General features: G+C 37.5%; 1 protein-coding gene across 1 annotated transcript in view; it reads right to left on the bottom strand.

The window, feature by feature from the left end:
* The window catches only part of TTC27 (tetratricopeptide repeat domain 27), a 96671-nt gene that overhangs the window by 26269 nt on the left and 49757 nt on the right, over positions 1-20645 (bottom strand). Inside the window, exons 11-13 of the mRNA XM_034428128.3 lie at positions 14480-14575; positions 10006-10128; positions 3572-3799 (exon numbers count right to left, since the gene is read on the bottom strand). Coding sequence (XP_034284019.2) covers positions 3572-3799; positions 10006-10128; positions 14480-14575 — 447 coding nt within the window. The remainder of the gene's footprint in view (positions 1-3571; positions 3800-10005; positions 10129-14479; positions 14576-20645) is intronic.

The following is a 20645-nucleotide window of genomic DNA, read 5'->3' as shown; positions in this document are numbered from 1 at the left end:
AAGTCACCAGGGGTTGACCATGACTCAAGGAGACATTACCTTGCTTTTCTGTAAACATAAATTCAAACAGTCCCTGTATTTTTTATTTTTCTTAATTTATATACTTTCATGTTTATATTTTATCTTTGTTATAATCTACTAAAATTTATATATATCATGTATAATGTATATGATATCATAGCATGGTTGGAAATAAAATGGAACCTGTAAATCAGATATAAACAAATTGAGGACATTTAATTTTGTAACTTCAAAGGAATTTGTAGTCTCACTAACTATCCAATTTTTTTTGAAGTCACATACTTGGGCACAAATAGGTCCAATAAAAAGACAGCCCCTGCACTTCCTCATTCCTTGATATGGATTTTCCCATTGGACAAAAACTCCCTATTTGAAGCATTAATTTCTAGGTGCAGAGTTGGGTTCCCCAAAAGGGAACATTACATATATATTCTATTTCAAGTTACATAATGAAAAGCCTAACATTTTATATGCAGAATGGCCTGGTTCAGATATAACAACTGGGGTCTAATAAACTAGGAAAAGGCAGGTTTCAGGTTAGTTGGATCTACTTTGTTCTTTTTCTAGAATATCTAGATGATTCTTGAGTCAAATGCAAAAATATTTATTTAAAATTAAAAGTACTCTGATTCCAGAGGTTTGCTCTAAAAAACCAGAACTTCAATGGCACGAACACTTTTAGGGAAAGCATTATATTTTTCTTCAGCAATTTAATTTAGAACAAAGTGATGTTATCTTGTCATTATTGTGAAGCTATTTAGAATTTTTAAAAAGACCCTTTACGGTACTATCTATTGGAAATCATACAGAAATAAACCAGAAATTTCCAGTCTACTCTCTGCAATAAATCTTCACATTTAAGCGATGAAACAAGTGTGTGTTAGCTGGTTCCCTCTCCATCCCTCTTTTCATCTTCCTACTGGCTATGTCAGTTTTTTAAGTCATTGCTTCTTATAATCTCCACACTGTAAGATTATGGCATCTTTTCACATCAAGAAATTAAACATTGAAATCCTAAAGTAATTCTTGGTAATGATCATGGAGTTGGACTGATGCCCTAGGGCAGTGATGGCTAACCTTTTTCCTGTCACGTGCCAAAAGTGGGGGCAGCACTGGGGGGGGGTGTCACACGCGTGCGTGCCCACACCCATAATTCGATGTGCCTCCCCTCCCCCTGTGCTCCCCTTGCTTTTGGCACGCGATGGCATGGTGGGCCCAGTGGGCCCATTTTTAGCCCTCCCCAGGCTCCAGAGGCTTTCTAGGAGACTGGGAAGGGCAAAAACAGCCTTCCCCATCCCCCCAGAGGCCCTCTGGAGGCAGGAAATGGCCTATTTGCCAACTTCTGTGGGACCGGAAGGCTCTAGGCTCCTAGAAAGCCTCTGGATCCAGTGGGCCCGGAGGGTCCGAAAATAAGCTGGCTGGTGCACACATGTGCACTGAAGCTAGCTAGGGCAACGCTCGTGTGCCCACAGCTATGGCTCCGCGTGCCACCTGTGGCACACGTGCCATAGGTTCGCCATCCCGGCCCTAGGGTATGCACCCTTATCTTTGCATATAGTAATGTGAATCTCAAAAATAAATTTCTTGAGATGTACGAAATTATACCACTGAAAATTTAAGAGAGAGAGAGAGAGAGAGAGAGAGAGAGAGAGAGAGAGAGAGAGAGAGAGAGAGAGAGAATGTGTGTGTGTATATGAGTGTGTACAGTATAGCTACAGGTATCATTGATGATTTAATCACTCCATAGAACCTAACTGTTCTTTTTAAAGGATTGGGTCATATATGGAGTGCATCATCCCAGATTACTAGCCATGCCACATAGCACTGATGTAAACTGTAATGCAGTAACGTTTGTAGGTTTTATCCCATTGTACAATATAGGACTTGAAGTGGTTCTAGTTCCTAGATTTATGCCACTTGTTTTTACTCCTGAACTGATCTCAGAAGGGAGCTTGCTTCAATCACCTTAATTATGAAACAGACAACTGACTTTTCTCAGGCTGTTTTATTTGGAAATGGAATCCAGATTAAAGGACAATGCTTTTCTTTTTTTTGCACTTTCTATCTTCTTAGAAGCAGCAGGATTAGAGTAATTTTATAGAAATATGGGCATTTTTCCCATGATAAAAAGGGTATGCCACAGAACTGCAGGAAATGTGTTTAAGTTATCTTTGCACATTTCAGAAGGAGGCCTTAGAGAGGGCCAACAGAGAGAAAATTGCAGAAGAATATCAGAGTGAGAGAAGCCATAACTTCCAGAGGCAATTATGGAATGGAATCTGGTAAATCACTCAAGAGCTGTGAAAAACCAGAGGCCTTTCATAACCACAACTTTTAGAGAAAGGGTTCTGATAGGAAGCTGTTTCCCTGAATCTATTTTATTTTATTAATTTTTATTTTATTATAATTTTATAATTATATTATTTTTATAATTTATATTTTTATTAATATTATATTATAGTACTATAATTTTATTATAATTTTATTAATTTCCCTGAAGCCAGCATGATATTTTATTTCCAATAAAATCCTCTTCCCAAAGCAAGCATCTTAATGTGTTTGTGAAAAAATTGGCTTAATACTAAGATCCTCATAAAGATAGAATCATTAATTAAAGCTTTCTCCCAAGAATCCTGTTCCTGCCTTTCAGACTGGGAGCTACTTTAAGAAGATGGCATTAACAGCTTGCTTGCTTGCTTGTTTGTTTGTTTATACTGCTGCCTACTCACTCACGGAGACTCAAAGAGATTTACAGGACATAAAAACACAATTTAAAATAAAATAAAATAATAACCCACCAATCCCCTCACCCTGGCAACAACCTACACACCAGCCATTTAATGGGCTCCATCCCACTCTGCATTCCCCAGGCCCACTGGCAGAACCACATCTTCAGAGCCTTCCAAAAGGGTGTCAGAGGGGGGGGGGGCTGTCTAATTTCCGGAGGGATGATGTTCCAGAGGGAGGGAGCCACCATGGAGAAAACCCTTTTTTCTGGGTCCCGCCAGATGTATCTCCTTAGGGAACAAGACTTGCAACATTCCTTGCCTCCCCCGCTCAGAACATCTGCCCACAAAGGCAAATGGCAGCTGTATTCTCAACATACTTTTCTGTATTTTCAGTCTTAAAATGCTGTCAAGGCACACCTGTCTCTCACCCTCAAGAACGTACAGGGAAGAAGGAAGAACTAGAGGCTGCCCTTTCCTAAATGGTCCCTCAGGGGACACTGAGGAAATAAAGGCTGAGAACAAGATATTCAGCTGCTACAGTGTAAGAGAACGGCAAACTTTGAACTGAAAGCTTTGAGTTCAGAACTGAAGGGACAGCATCAAAATTTAATTTTTTCATTAACGTTCAAAAAATTTTCAGGATGTTATCTACTGAAAAGGGGACGATGACCCTGGCACTTATGCTTTTTTTTTTCTTTACAAAATGTATGACACCTGATCTCCATGAACCAAAGAAATTCTGTGTTATGGAACTTCAGTTATCAGGCAGAGTATTTACAAAACCAAGTTACAAATTGTTTTAAGGAGCTGAAGTTGCTTACCTGCATTGGGTTAATCTTCACAGAATGCTCAAAGCACTCTATGCATTCTCTGAAATTCCGGTTGCGAAGGTAAAGGAGGCCCTTTGAGCGCTGAGCCCTGGCACTGCGGTGATTGGACAGTTCCCAAGCTTTGTCATAATATGAATGGTCTTTAAGAACATCTCCAAGCAGGCAGTATAATCCTACTGTCTCTTTCTTCTCTAGCTCCTGTCTTAAAATTTCTTCTGCCTATGGAGAGAAAAAGAAAACAGGGAATGGAAGAAGAAATGGAAGAAGGAACCTAGAATCCAGGCACTGCTAGCATTCTACCGTTAGCCACAAATGTAATTTATTTCAATTTTCTGCAAGCTCTTAGGCTGGAAATGCCTAAGACACTGCTTATCTTACCCTTCCTAGCATCCATTTAAGGTTGCTGACACTGTTTAGTAATCGTTCCACTTTCAAGTCACTACTGAAAATCTAACCAAGCACTGAATTGATGTTACAAATAAAAGAGTCTTACTAGGAGGAATTGGGGCAGCAGCTTCAGAAACATGACTTCCTCTCCCTTAGCAGCTATCAACAGTACTTCGTACTAGCTTTGAATTCATAACAGTATCTGTAACTGTTAGACTATCTTTGGTATATTGTCCCTTAATAAGATGGTTGCAGAAATGTGCTGGCCCTAAAATACATTTTACAACTAAGACAACTATGGAAGAAAAACAAGCAGAAAATGGGATGCAAAGCTTACAAAATAAACAGGAGGATTATTAAAGATGAAAACTGCACAATATGCACCAGACTTACTTGTCAGGAAGTATTATTAAGCTTTGCAATCAGAAAGAAAGAAACAAACCCCAGCATGCTAGTACTGTGAAGAATTTAAAAACCTACAGATACTCTTTTTTTTCTTGTTTTCTCTTCTGCTTCAGAGCCATAGTCTGCACTGTAAATAAACATTTCAGAGGTAAAAAGTACACTGGGAGCTGCTTCTTTATCCCATCTTTGCAAAACACTCTCAAATTTAGGTCAGGGTATTTTAGAAGAGCCAGCCAACACAGTAATAACGTTTTATGTTCAGGTTCACAAAACTACATTTTCAAAGCTGACCTGGAACTAAAGCTCTGTAAATTCATTACCAATTCCAAAGGAAAGAAAATAGGACATAGTTCAGTGGTACAGCTAACAGGGATTAAGAAAATGTCATCCTTTGTCTTGGCATCGCCAAGCAGAAGGTGATGAAAGCCAGAGTGAGCCCAACCAGAAAGAAGAGGAAATTTACAAGATTATTTGGCAAGAGAAATAATCATTCTTTGGTAATATATTTGTTCAATACAACACAGGAACACATTCTCAAGTGGCTCAAAACCTTGCTGAGCTTGACTTGTTGAATGATATGAAAGAAGGTAACTAAGCACTTGGGAAAATATAATTCTTCCTATATACATTTACATTTTGGATGGCACTAATTCAGCAGCTTCTCACTCATCTCCCTCAGTTTGCCACCCTCCTCTCTTCCCTGATGCTGCTTGTAACTTAGAATCAAGAAGGCCACCTTTAAAGCCCCACATAGCTTGGTACTAGAATACTTGCTGGAACATCTCCCCCCAAGTTCTGATTTGTCCAACCTAGACATACTTTGGGAACCTACTTATGATACCCCATTCTCCCCTCATACTTCTGTAGGGTAAGGAGCTTATAGGCATATATGGATGCACCTATGTTTTGGAACAGCATCTCTAGAAATTCAGAAATTCAGTTTGCCTCCTATGTGTTGGATTTGTAAACCTACCATGTTTCTCCGAAAATAAGACCCTGTCTTATATTTTTTTGAACCCTGAAATAAGCTCCATGCGCTTAAAAGCCCTTATTATCAGGAGATGTTTTATTTTGGGGGAAACAGGGTATTAAAAACAGAATTGCTTCAGTGCCTTTGGGGGAAGGGATTGACATCATTAGACTGACTGATTATTGTGTTGCTTTTGACTGCTTTTTTTTTTACCATGAACGATTTACTCTATTCTTATTGATATATATCAATTGCTGTGTGTCTTTTTGGCTGTGACAGAATATAAATCAAGTCAATCAGTTAAATAACTGTTGTGAGAATACTTAAATGAATTTAACAACTGCTTAGCAGTTTGCCATTTTTTTTTTCTTCTTGAGAATATTAATTTAAGATAGCTGAAAACACTTCTTGGATGAGAAGCGAAACGTCTTCGAAGAAAAAAAGTCCAGTTGCCTCTTGAAAAAGGGACAACCATGACCTGGATGACTGAGAATCTCCACAGACATTATGAATACAAGGCTCTGCAACAGCATCCACATGCCTATCTCACCTTATCTATGCCTTTTGGATACCCTGCATAGCAGCTCTTGTCCTGGCAGTGCCAGGGCTGAGGTGTAATGGATGCCCCAGAAGCTGGCTTGGACAAGGAGGAAAAGCTGGCTTTAGGAACTTTGGACCAGGGCACCGAGGAGCATCTGGATTCTGAATCAAGTAGGGTCAGGCAAGAGGAGGAGGAGAGGCCAGGAACCTCAGAAAGGCTGGAGGACGATCAGATGAGCGTCTAGCTGATACAGAGAGGGTAGAGCAGAGTTACATCCAAGAGGCTTGGAAGACCAACCAGAAGCAAAGAGCGGAGAAGGGGCTCAGCTGCAGCCATTCAGCAGGAATGAGGAGGAACTGCCTTCCCCACCGGATCCAAGGGTATGCAGAATTGAGAGGACAGAGATGCAATGGAGGTCAGCAAGGCTACTCACAGGGAGGCAGCCTTATTCCTCCTAATGAGCTCCACTGGCCGGTGGCTATTTTAGCCCAGCATGTGGAGCAAAGTGATGCTGGAAACAATTCATCCATTTCTTGCCATGTGTCTGAAATGCAATCGTGCCTCTTGCCTTTGGAATTAAGCCTTGTCCCTGTGACTGGACTTTGGATTTTGCTTCTCAAACTTGGACTTTGGTTCCGTAATTTGTGCTCAGACCGTGGACTTGGCTTGAGACTCTGAACCTGGTGGGTGACTTTAAGGATTTGCTCTGTGTTCTCAGACTTGAGGATTGGACTCATTGGTTTTTACGCTGATTCCTGCATGGGGTGAATCCTGGGGAATACTATCCAAGGCTGGTGAAGCCTCAATAAAGACTTCAAGCCCTCGTGGTGTATGTGTGTATGAGTCAAACCAGACATGGGACTATAGAATCATCAGGCCATCTATAGTCTCATCCAGCTGCCACTGCCTCCACGTCTATTTCTAAGCAGTACATATTGAATTTATCCAAATAAAAAGAATTCATGGCCTTCATGTTGACAGGATTTCAGTGTTGGCATTTTAACCCTTTCACAAAATTTTTGATGAAAGAACACCATAATTTTGCATTGACATGGATTCTTTGGTTTGTAATTACCATACTTAGGAATTGCAAATAATGGCTACAGTATGTTAGGCAGACTTATATGGCTGTCAATAAGTATGTTCTTAAAACCAACAAGAATCACCCAATGTCTGAAGTACGAAAATGCACACTTTGTTGCTCCACATACCCAGTTGTTTGGAAAGCAAATTGGGTGGATATAGATGACATTGGATGGGTGCCCATGACATCCTGTCTGGTTTCCAAAGAATCTACAGTTCCTGCATTTGGGGATTGTTGGGATGGGATGGGGTGTATTTTTCTGTAATGTTTTAAACATCACAGAATTTGGGTTTCTTGTTTTGGTGGTCTGCAACAGTCAGGATGTTACATCCTAAATATTTATTAATTTCTCACCCAGCACAGTCTAGAAGGTTGGTAAAAGATGCTGGAGGAAGTGCTGTGTCTGGCAGCCCACACTAAACGAAGTGGTTTTGAGATTACTGTGGCAGCCACAGCATGGTCTAACTCTGATCAAATACCAGGGACAACATGGAGCACGTATGGTTCTATGGTACGCCTTCCAACCATAGCACTGTTTAGAAATGGAATTTGAATCAGCAGTCCATTGGGAGCAATTGGACAGGAGCATTTTTCATATCCAGACTGCCTTTTTCATTTCAGCGTTCCTTTCTATAAGAAACTTGGAAATACTGCAAATATATATCTCGAGCTTCTAATTCTTGCAGTGATTTTGTTAAAAAACCTATGAGGTTTAGAGCTGTGCAATAAAAACACTGTTTAAAATATTAACTCTCTAGGCACTTTTAAAAATATAGCATAACTGAGGTTCCTATGGATTAATATCAGTGCCAGCCTTCTTCTCATATCTTGACAATGGCAGTAATATAATTCAATGTTGGTGAGAAATTGAAATTATCATGAGCCTAGAATTAATAGCAATAGCACTTAGACTTATATACTGCTTCACAGAGCTTTACAGTCCTCTCTAAGCCGTTTACACAGTCAGCATATTGCCCCCAACAACAATCTGGCTCCTCATTTTACCCACCTCGGAAGGATGGAAGGCTGAATCAACCTTGAGCCAGTAAGAATCGAACTACGAAACTGCTGGCAACAGTCAGTCAGCAGAAGTAGCCTGCAGTACTGCATTCTAACCACTGCATCACAGTGGGTCATTAACCATCTAATTCTGAATATTGGTCTAACATGTGATATCCTATCAAAACATACAGATTGCTAAGGGAACACCGATTATCAAAGATAACTAGGACAAAAGTACAGAATTAAGTGGAAAACAAGGGATAATATCAGAGAAAAATAGCAAGATGACACCTGCAAACCAATCTGGAAATGATTTACATACACACACCCCAAATCCATCAAATTACTTTAAGGAATCATATCAGAATATTTATGTAGCTCTCTCTTCTCTCTTAGTTCTCCATTTCTTTGCCTTGACCCACAGAATCACAGAACTGGATAGGGCCAATTAAATGAGCCGTCCCTTGTTCAGTGCTACATTTTGATTTAAAGCAACCCTGAGAGACAGCTCTATACTTCTGAACGAAGAAAAATCTGTTACGTCCCTTGAACTGCTTCTGCATTAGGAAGCTATACCTGCTATTCACCCAGAACCTATTTTCCCATGACCTATTCTCTGTTCTGTGTTCTGGAACAACAGAAGACAGGCCTTGCCTTTATTCTGTGGGAGTCCCTTCCCTGCCCCAAAATTTGAAATGGGCTATAATATTATCCCCTCCAGTGTCTTTTCTGAATTCTTCCAAATTGTCTTTTAAAACTTAGTTTCCTATGTCCTGATTCTCTAAGTTGTCTTTTTTAGTATCCATCTGAATTTTTTTTAAAGACTGGTGTTCAGAACTAGACACAGTATTTTAAGGTGGAGGCTGTTCAATGCAAAAAAGAATATTTCATGGGGCCCATGAGAGAAATGAAGCACATGCACAGACACACAAAGGCACAGCCTTCAAAGGCACCATGTTGGCCTTCCAAACAACATAGTGCCTTTAATGTTGTGTGAAGGAGTGCTTTGCTCATCCTGGCATTAATTGTGGAGTTCCCCTTTTAAATACTTTGCTCAGCCTTGGATTGAAGCTTCCCAGATCCTCCTTTTTTTCTCTCACATAAAGGAGGAGAAACATTATTCCTTCTCTAGCCATCTGGTACCTCATTATCTAGGATTTTTCAAAGACAGTGAGTAGAAGTTTGGCAAAACCATTAGTAAGCTTTTTCAGTAAGGTAGGAGGCAAACCCCCTTTTCCTGGAGATACGAACCCTGACTATGTTTCTATCAAGCTAATATTAGGATCCTGCTTCTCCAACCTGCTCTTAAATTTGTTTGAGATGGAGCAAAAATAGGATTTGAATGCTTTTTCTCTGGAATTTATTGCCATTTTCAAATTTATTGCCATTTTCAAATGTTCACTGAGCAGATGTTATTTCCTTTGCTTCTTTTTCTTATATTGAAATATATTTGAAGAAAGCAGTTTTGTTCTTACATACCTGAGCAAATTTCTAATACCCGATCTACCCCTTCCACAATTTTCCTCGACAACATCTCCCCTTTTTCATCATCTGTATACATCCTTTCTGATCTTCAAGACTCTGTTGTGTGTGTTTTTTTTTTATGAAGCCACATTAGCTTCATTTGCTCCCAGCCCCCCTTTGCTGTTAGTGTCTCCTTTTTTTAGGAACTCCCACCCAATTTCTGCTCATTTTCTCAAGAATGTCTCACCCCATGGAATCCTACTTATCACCAAGTTAATTATACTTTTTTTCTTGAAGACTAATGTAAACATGTAGCTACATTCAGTTTTGGTTCCCTCAAAATCAAGAGATGTAATTTAAAAATACCTGTCCTCATTTCTCTGTCCCCCCCTTCATTTTCTTTGATCATCTTTTTTGTCTTAAATGCTACTGCGTTATTTTTAGTGTAAGTAACATATACAACTTTAAATAGTTTTGAAGTGGTAGATGTTGATGGGAAGAAAGACATATATGTACAAAAGGTACAGCATGTTAAAAACATAAAAACAGTAATCAGAGTAGAAGTACTCTACCTTCCCATGCTGGCCTGCTCTTTCATAACAGATAACAGCATCTTCCCACATTTCAAGCATTTTGAAGAGCTGCAGAGCTGAAGTGGTACATCCAAGGTCAAAGAGTAAGCTTGCAAGTTGACGCTTCAAAGTAGAATATTGAAAAATTCAGTTACGTATTTTTCTTTAGAGCAACATTTAGCAGTGCTTACATGAATTTAGATTATAAAATAATTCAAAATGCTCAAGACATTTCCCAAAGGTATGGAAAGCTTTCTTTCTTTCTTCCTTTCTTCCTTTCTTCCTTTCTTTCTTTCTTTCTTCCTTTCTTTCTTTCTTTCTTTCAAATCTAGAAAAGTCTATTAATTTTTCACTTGTAAAAATTAGTAAAATTGGCTGTGGATTTTAAAAACTTTACTCATTCAAAATTACCCTAAACATGGAAGTAATGGCTCTTTCTCCATTTCCAGGTACTGGAACAGAAAGAAGAAATCAGGATATGCACACAAATAACCAACAATAAGGCCCATTGATGCTGGCCAATATTGACTTTATCTGTCTAGAGTCTGGGTCACACTGACATTCTGTGATACAATCCAAAGACAATTAAGAAGGCTAACTGGGGACAGAGGGAAGAAAGACTGGCCAATTCGTGTACATAAACCAGCTATCAGTTAATGAAACAATTGAAATTAAATCCTGGACAACACATTCGAGGGGATTAATTCCAAGTTTATGTAGTAGTTACTCCACTTCCATATCCAGCCTTAAAAAGCAAAGGAAATCTGATTAAGAGACAGGCAAATTAAAGCAAAAGAGCAGATAGGATATGGGCTCATGGTGCATTTTGTTTTAACAATTACAAAATATGCTCTTAAAGAAACCTAATAACTAGTAAAGATTTACATCTGTCTTCCCCTAACAGATGTACTTCAGATATACTGAGTTGATAGAGCCAATATATTTAGATAGGCTAATTTATCCAATTGCTCATTGCTGGCATGAGGCATGATGAGAATGAAAAATATCTACCATTTGAGCTGCCTGATAAGCCCGCCTCTCAGCAATGTCATTCAAATGGGGACCCAATTGGGTAATTCCATGCAGAAGGTGGCTGCTGGATTGATGGCAGACTCCCCCTGCCCCTCCTTGCTCTCTGCTCTCCACCCTTCCATCTTTTTCTTATCCTATTGCTGTTTTCTTGTTGTTTTCTTTTCCATAGTTTATTTTACTGTTCTATTATTGTACTTTGGTTTTGTTTACGCTCCTTTCATATCTTCCTTTTCATTGCTGTAAACTGCCAAGAGTAGCCCCATGGTGAGATACGCATTAACAAATAAGTAAACAAAATAAAATGACATCACCTTCCTACAATCTCTCACCCATTCTGGGCAAAATGCTGCAAGAGACAAATTTCACCAGTTATGACTATGTGCAGGCTAGCTTCAGTGCTACTCCAAAGCTTGACAGACTTGGACACCTCAATCCACAACCGAATATAGCTGAAATTGATCTAGCTGCTGTATACTGTACACTTGAGTTCATCTCTGTGGGAAAACTGTTGCCAAGTTTTCCCACAGCAACCTCTAGTTATTTGAAACAGATTAGTACTGAAGCATCTTAAGAATCTCCCCAGAGTCTTAAATGCTTTTTAAATGCCAAATCTTTCCATTTCAACTTAATCAACTTTCATCTTTTACCATAATCTCATTTCATTACTGATTCAGTGGCCATGAGAAGCCTGAAGTTTCAAGGCCTACCTCTCCAAAGTATTTGACATTACCTGTGTTTTGTTGAACTATGGGTTATTTAGTACCCATAGAACCCGTAGGAGAATTGTCCTCCATTCACAAGTAGGGAACAAAAAAGTGCACATTGGCCTATAAAGATCCTTTTCTCTCAGAATCCTTATATGTTTCTTTTCCCTCTTACAACTCTCTCTATGGGGCTTTGATTCCACTTTCTGAGCCTGCCCTTGCACCTCTAAGGTTTATTCATTCTTAAGACTTTTTCTCTCTCCAAAAAACCAGACAGAACACAAAAACAAAATTTGGAATCTTTCCAGAAATCTGGAAACTTCTAAATTAGAAAATGCAAATTAGTATGATTCAAATTAGCATATTTGCCTCAGTATTCATAGTCTATGCAATTATGCTGTATTATTTACTGTGAAAAAATTAGATCTAACTTTTTTATGACATCTGCAAACTCAAAAAAATTCTGATGTGTAGTGAAACACTGTTTGAAACGATGTTGGGCAATATGTAATAAAATAATAAAGAATGAATGTTTTCAATGTCTTCAATGAATGTTTAGCTTATACCTGGAATAAATACCTGGAAAGCAAACAACTTTGAAACTGCCAGGCCAGCTGGAATTCACATTTTTCAACAAAAATGTTGAGTCCATAAAATTAGGCTCTCATGGCAATGGTTCACTTCTGTCTTTTTCTACATTATCCTGCAATGTCTTCTTCCCTTTCTCTCACTCTCAAAGCTCAGATTATCTTGAAGAATTACACACCCACACAAACACCCACCCACCCCAAGACTAATTTCTCTCCTTCTCAATTTTTCTCCTGGGAGATGACTGCATACAATGAAATTAAACTGTTTAATTTTACTTGCTTGATAAATACTTCAGTTTTAAAATGAACATTTCTTCTTTTTGGTGACCTTTTGGGGACTTTATATAGTACAGGGTATAAAATTTAACCTGCCTTGCCCCAACTTTGCTAGCCCTTTCCCTCAGTTGGTGACTAAATGGACATTGTTGTTTGGAAATGGTGCAGCAGTGATTGGACACTGTCTTCTTATAGGATGTTTTTTTCAAGTTTCCATCCTAGCTTCAAGCTTGGAGGTTTCATCTCAGTCTCTCATGACATATTACCCAGATTCAAGCGTGATTAGCTTTTTTGAAATCAGCCAAATTTGATTAGGAGCTGCCATCTGCTATGACTTCATCGCAACCTTCACCCCTACCCCAACATACACTGTGTGTGTGCGCATGCACACAGGCACAAAATCTGTTCTGGAAATAGTGGAGAAAAAAATCTATACCAAAAATAGATAGCTCAACTGGACATAGCTCAGAGATTTTAAGATGTATTAAACGTTTGAGGAGAAATTAACATTTTATCCAGGCCCATAAAACAACAACAAATGAATTGTTTTCCAAAGAGAAAGGGGCCACATTTCAAGGTAAATGCCCCCCAAAAATCACTGACAACTCTAATTGTAGTTTATTTATAGCAACACTATATTCTAGCCTCTATTGCCAGATTGCAAATCTCCATCTGTTTGAGGACCATGCTAGCTCTGAGCTACCCATCCAGGACTAAATTCTAAAACAGGCTAGGCCAAGAATGATTTTGTGCACTTTTGAGGGTGGGATAGGGATTTAGATAACTAAAGTGAATTGTGACTGAATAATTTTCTAAACAGTTTCCAAAGCTTTTAGCTTCACCCATCTAGGTAAATACTTGCAGATGAGCAGATTCTAGATGAAGAAGAGACAAATATAAATTATATAAATGCATTTTAGCAAGCTGACCATTTTTACTTTAACATTATTTTCAGCTGCTCTCTTTTAGTACATGAATGACATCTACAAACAATATAGTTGATCTAGGATTTACCCAAGATTTACCCAAGATCAAGGAAAAACTATGGGCTGACAAGTAGGAAACAAGCAGACTGACAAGACAGGATTTCTGGAGACAAAAGACACACCAAGATGAGTAAGATAATTGGATCGCAGCCAAAAGTCCTAATGGATGCTGCTGACAAGATTTTGCTAGTCCTTTTCTGTGTTTTTTTGTTTGTTTTGTTTTTCCCACTTTGGGCTTCTGGCTACAAGAAGAGACAGAGAAGAGCCTGCTTACCAAGGTCAGCATGAGAAGACATGGTCCTTCACAGCAGCAATTCATATCTGAGATTTATATGTAACAGTTTTGAGGGTAAGTATAAGAGAAATAAAAGCAAGGACTGTGCTACTTAAGACAGCACTTCAACCATTGTCAATAATAGATCACCAACAGAGCTCAGAAAATTGGTTTGGCTTGGAGGAAAAAAAATCAAAGTGAAAACCACACTGGGTTTTGCGAACTGGAAAGATTTCTGAAGGATTTTAAAGCAAAAAGAATGCAAAAATGGTTTCTCCTGCGTCAAAGACAGACAAATGTGTTGGAAAAATTATGGTCAAATTTCAAGGAATTCTCTTGGCCAATCTCTTGACAACTGACCAAGATTTTGAGCAATTATAATTGTAATTGGTGTGGTGACATTTGGTAATGTGGTTAATGCACAGTTTAAAAACACTGCCAGCTGGAATGCACCATATTAATACAAAGCCTACTATTTTTTATATAATAACCAAGGTAAATAGATTTGTTATAGTACTTCATATAAAAATACAACAGGAGAAATTTTCCCACTTTAGCATCTCAGGTTTCATGCTTCATAAAAATGACATCTACAAATCAGTTATTTTATACCTGAATGGCCCAGTGTGGAGGAACCTGGCAACTGTAAAATATTTTCATACGTTCACAAACTGATGTTTTCTTCTCTTCAAATTGGTCTGCAAGTGCCTGAAAATCCAAAACATTTAAATATGTAATGCAATATAAGATTTTAGTAGGATCTGGCTAACACAGCAGCTGAATAAAATAGCATTATCTGCTTAAAGCTACTAACATAGAAAACCTAAACACATCAGTGTTTCCAAACCAGTATAAGAACAATAGACTGAACAAATTAAAGGGCTGGTTTGGTATAGTGTTAAGTGCTGGCCTGGAAACCAGGAGATTATGAGTTCTAGATCTACTTTAGAAATAAAAGCCAGCTGGATGACTCTGGGCCAGTCACCATCTCTTTCAGTCCAATCCGCCTCATAAAATTGTTATGGGGAAAGTAGGAGGAGGAAGGAGTTTTATCTATGTTTGCTGCCTTGAGTTATTTACAAATAATAAAGATGGAATAAAAATCTAATAAATCTAAATAAATTTATAATGTATAATTATAAATATAATATATAAATATAATGTATAATTTAATGTATAAATTTATAATATATAAGATGTCACTGTAAATGTCAAAATTTCAAAAGACCTATGAAATAACAGACCACTTCATAGACAGAAAGTTAGATAGCATATGTACAGTAATCCTTCATAGATCACTTCATAGACAGAAAGTTAGATAGCATATGTACAGTAATCCTTGACTTTTTACAGTTCATATAGTGACTATTCAAAGTTACAATGGCACTGGAAAAAGTGACTTATGACTGTTTTTCACACTTATGACCATTTCAGCACCCCCACGGTCATGTGATTGTTGCTGTGTTCCAACAATCTTTTGCAACCTTCTGACAAGCAAAGTTAATGGGGAAGCCAGATTCTCTTAACAACTGTGTTACTAACTTAACTATGGCAAGAAAGGTTGTAAAATGGGTTAAAATTCACTTAACAACTGTGAGGCCTGCACGTTGCATCCAGATCGCCTGCCTTTCCCCCCACCCCATGCCTCTACCTCCATCTGCTGCTGGTGCCGCCGGGCAAAGACAAGCCTCCTATGGCCAGCCGGCCGCTTGAGCCCACCAATTCTTGGCTTTCCCACGGCCCACACGGCATGTCCAGATCGCCTGCCTCCCCTCACCCCTCTGTCTGCTGCTTGGACAGGTAATCAATTTACCTGTAGCGCATGGGCTCCAGCTGCTGCTGGACATTGTCGGCCTCCATGCCCTCACACCTCTGGTGCTTGCCCCGCCCCCCTGACTGATGATGATCTTAACTGTGGCTTATTTTGGTGTATATATTAGGAGCATGCTAAAAAGTCAGGCTAGGGCTTATTTTCTGGTTGAGTCTTATTTTCGGGGAAACACAGTATGTTTAATTTTAATTTAATTCAGTAGTGGCAGGCTCCTTGTATCCCTCAGATTTTTGGATTTCAATGTCTACTCAATGTAGGCAGCATGGGAAACACCAAGTAGCTATGGAGCCATGATATAAAATTCTGAAAAGACTTCAGCTATTGCTATGTCCTTCTAATTTAATTTTCATATTTCACTTTATTTTTAAGCCAATGCTACTCATCTCCAAATCCTTTCTTGGTATATTCAACTGTAATTCCTAATTTTAGGATGATGGAAACTGTAACTCAATATTTATTGAAGGCATCTTCAAGGGGATGGAAGTCTAGTCTAGAAAGTATAGATCAAGGATAATTTCTAATTGTTAATATATATAAAGCAATCAGGTAATAAATAATAGTGATGCATAGTAACATGCTGTCTTTTATCCTAAGGATATTAGTGTTTATTCCTGGTGAAGAGCAGTACTGTGAGACCATCTGACAAATCGTTTTAATGAAAGCATTTCTCATCTTAAGTTTATCATCTTAAAATAATTCTTTTATGTTTCTTTTAGTGTGTAATATATCAACTATTACAGCCATTCCTAACCTGACACTACCAGATGCATTTGTGGGAATTGTAATCCAATAAATCTAGTGGACATTAAGTAGAAAACCGGGTTAATAAACCTAGCATCAGAGGAAATTACATTAAGTATTTTAGAATATTTTAGAATTCCACATGGATATGACAAATTAATGCACCTTATAGAGACATCTTGGTTTACATAGAAAGTTTTATCAATTGAATATTCTTCCTGCAAAAAAAGTTCCTTTTCTTATTTGCAAACCTTCTCAAAGATTTTCCTGGGGATCCCAGAGAAAAACAGGCAGAAACAGTTTGATATGTTTAATCTCTAATAAAATTGGTTGGGGAACATGGTTGAAAATTAGTTAGCAACAGGATCATTTAAATGTATCAATTAGTAAGTTTTAACTGTTAAATCTCAAGAAAACTTGACAACAATTTAAATTTAAATTTAAATGATTCCTCCTGCCTCATAGAATGTTAGTATTTGAGAAATAACAAACGTTCTCTTAAGCTCTCTGAACTAATTTTTAACAATGTTCTCAAACCTGGACATTGAAACAGAGAAAATTTTGCTCAACTAAATGTACAAATATGAGTAAAACTAAAAGATAAAGAAGGCAAAGATTAATTGGAGAAAGATATAAAGAAGGAATGATGCAAATATATGCAAGAACTGCAGAAAAATGATCCCCAAATTGATGATATAGTACTTATAAAGGTTTTGATTAATGGCCACATATTTTGGGAATTAAAGTTAAATCGTCCCTAAAAAATATTGCTAAAAAAAGCACCAGGAATTGCTGAAATGCTAACAGAACTTTTTAACACTTACTAAATGATACAATTAAAATAATACATGCCGCATGTAAGCAGCTGTAAAAACACAGAAATAATCAAAGGATTGGAAAAAGTCAATTACTATTCCAATACCAAAAATGAGCAGTACAAACAAATGCCTAAAGTATCAAATAGTTGCACTTATCTCTTATACTAATAAGATAATGCTCTATATTGTGTACTTCAGATTTCAATAAAAAGAACTGCCGGACAAAGAAGATGGATTTAGAAGAGCAAGCACACCCCAGATAACGATGCTAACATTCAGTATATGATGGAAAATGCAAAAGGATTCAAAAGAAACATCTACTTTTGCTTTATTGATTATGCTAAAGCTTCTGATTGTCGAGATCACAACACATAGCATTTAAAATATGGCTGTAGCAGATCAATTCATCTACCTATTGAAGAATATGCCTGATGACCAGGAAGCAGCAGAGAACAGAAGATGTAGCAACTAAACTGCTTAACAACTGGAAAAGAAGTCCAGCAAATCCACAAGATTGTATAATGACACCTATTTAACTTACATGCTGAATCTATCATGAGCAATTCTGAACTAGGAGAAAAAGAAATAGGAAATAAAATTGCTGTGAGGATCATCAACAACTTCAGATATGTTATAATACCATTCTCCTGGTGGGAAGTGAGGAATCTCTTGCTGAAGGTGAAAGAATGGGAATGTAAAAACCAATGTGCTACTCAGTACTAAAAACATCCAAAGATTATGTCAACAGATCATTTCCATCCAATACAAATATGAGGAGAAGAAGCTAAAAGCAGAGTTTATCCCTCTGGGCTCAGTAATTCATAGGGATAGTGACTACATCTCTATTTGCAAAGAACGACTGAGACAGAAGAGCCCGACAGTTATTCTTAATCATTGCTTCTAGCAACCTGGATTAGAAATGGCTAGTCCCAAAGGACAAATTATTAACATGCATCAAGAAGATATTTAGGTAATAATAGAAAAATTCCATCAAGTACTGTATTTTCCAATTAGAAAACTGTATATAGGCATATTAAGACAGCAAGTTTCTAATTTTTCTCTAGTTTTTCTTTTACAATAAAGTGGGGAAAACATTCTTTTTTATTAAGATGGGGAAGTCTACACCTATTAATTTAGAAAAGTCTATTACACTTTTCGTGAGAACCATCTCTCACAGTTATACACTTACAATGTTCTTTATGGTCCTGCTTTTGGGGCATTCTTCCATATATATATTTCAACATATTACTATACTGAAATTAAACAAACCTGAAAAATCTGTCTTTTGCTCAAGTTTGATGACTGCTCACTCCCCAAGTTCCCCTTCAGGTGCAACTATTATGCAAAGACACATATAAAGTAAAGGAGACAATTCTGCTTTTAGATTGTAAAGCAAGAAACTGTCATTAAAATGGTATATCCAATTACCAGCTCTCTAACAGTTTTACTTGGCAGCCAGTTTGAATATTGCCCTGCAATTTAAGCACTCAATAAATCTCCTTGGATTCAGACAGTTTAATTATCCAGCTCCTTGTATAAAAGTTTGCTCCTGATAACTAGAAACAGCTTTCTGAAACAAACTCTGTAGCAGAAGATGAGCTATTACAAAAGAAAACAAAAAAAATAAACCCTGTTTTTCCAAAAGGGGCAACAATATTCTGCTTTACCCAAAAATAATAAATTACAATACATGTAAGCAAAAAGAGATTAAAAGCCAGTCTGATATATGTAATTGTAATGGACCAGACTGGCTTCTGCAAATACAGATGAAATTCTTCCAAGGGTATCTGGGATTAACAACCTTATCACAAATATTAGCAATCTGAGAATAACGCTGCCTAGCTAGACTGCAAGTTCCTAACAAATCCCAATTAATTCAAAGTATGGCTGAATGTGTGCCTGGAAAATGGAGCTTCATATCCCATACTGTGTAAAGTTCTCTAATTTGAATGCAATGCGGATACTACCTAGGGTTCAGATTAGCAATATAGAATATTAAATAATGAAGTTATAATGACCAAAAAAAAAAAAAATCTGCTGGAACGACTGGCTGAGATTGAAATCCTTCAATTATATGCTTAAAGGGCATGGAAGAAGATACACAATTTTTCTTCTGCCTATCAATACATCAATTCTATTCTGAATAAAATTACAATAAATTTAACCTCTGATCACTAAACATCTGTATTGCATGGAGAGGCTCCAAAAATTCAGAATATTGTAGGGCTTAAGGGAATATTGCCTTCCTATTCCCAACTCTAGCTGTTGTTTTGAAAACTTTACTAGACTTTTTATTGAAAAAAATCATATTCAGAAATTATCTTTCATTTGTATTTCTTCAACTGATTTCTCCTAGTAAAAGCTATATAAGAACTGCAATCAGCTTTAGCTTCTTCCTTCCATGTTGGTCTTAACATGGCCTAGGACATATTGAAGGACCAGGCACAGGAGATTCTTAAGTCAACAGTTGTGATTAAGAAGCATGCCTTGTTTAAAAATACTATAGTGGTGGAATTAAAAAGTACAGTGGAATCCTCTGCCATGTGCACAGGATGAAAAAGCACTGCCTAAGGCATAAGAATTGAATCAAACTATATACAAATGAATAGCCACAGTCACATTAGTCATGGCTTAGAAAGTTATCAAGACTTTTATGGACAATCTTGAAGGAGCAAAGAGAACGTTGATTAACTTTCCAGTTCAAGAAACCCTACGTTCCTCAGTATTAATCACAGAATAAGCTGCATATGATACTTTATTTGGTATCGTGTCTGCTGATGTCAACCCTGTTCACATTTTAAAAGCAACAGATTCCTGATGTCTGAAGGAATCGTTTAGCCTAAAGTTCTTAACCCCAGAGGTCTTCTAATCAAGGCTGTCAAGAAAAAGACAAAATTGAGCTTTCAAAAATTTCCTGGAGGCCAAAATATTGGCATTATCTGCCTCTCCTCCACTAAAAAGAACAAGAACACGATAATAAAGAGAATACAAGAATGATTTTGTTAAAGGATATGATTTAATTATTGGCTAACAATATGTGGATAAAATAGAAAGGATAAGGAAAACTACTTAAAATAAAGTACATATTCAAATTATGAAGAGTAATATTTCATGGGGACTTCTCTAGTAAAAACAGCATGCAAGTTTATTACGTAAAAAAACAGCTCTCTTCCTGTTCTTATTGTCCCATGCACTACATACTAAATCTTTACACCTTTAGGAAAGCTACCTTATAAAGCACAATTGCTAATTAAAATGTATATCCATATTAAAGAGTAAGGGAGAAGCTAGTATGATGAAAACTTATGATAATTATGGACAATCATGTTAGTGGATGAATTAATGTGAAGTGTAAGATAGCCAAAACAAGGCAGGGAAGAATGACTGG

The sequence above is a fragment of the Pantherophis guttatus genome, chromosome 1, assembly GCF_059756535.1.
Source record: "Pantherophis guttatus breed Tessera chromosome 1, ASM5975653v1, whole genome shotgun sequence".
In the NCBI taxonomy this organism is placed as follows: Eukaryota; Metazoa; Chordata; class Lepidosauria; order Squamata; family Colubridae; genus Pantherophis; species Pantherophis guttatus.
Note: the sequence above shows the minus strand (reverse complement) of the source record. Positions and strands in the feature narration are given on the sequence as shown.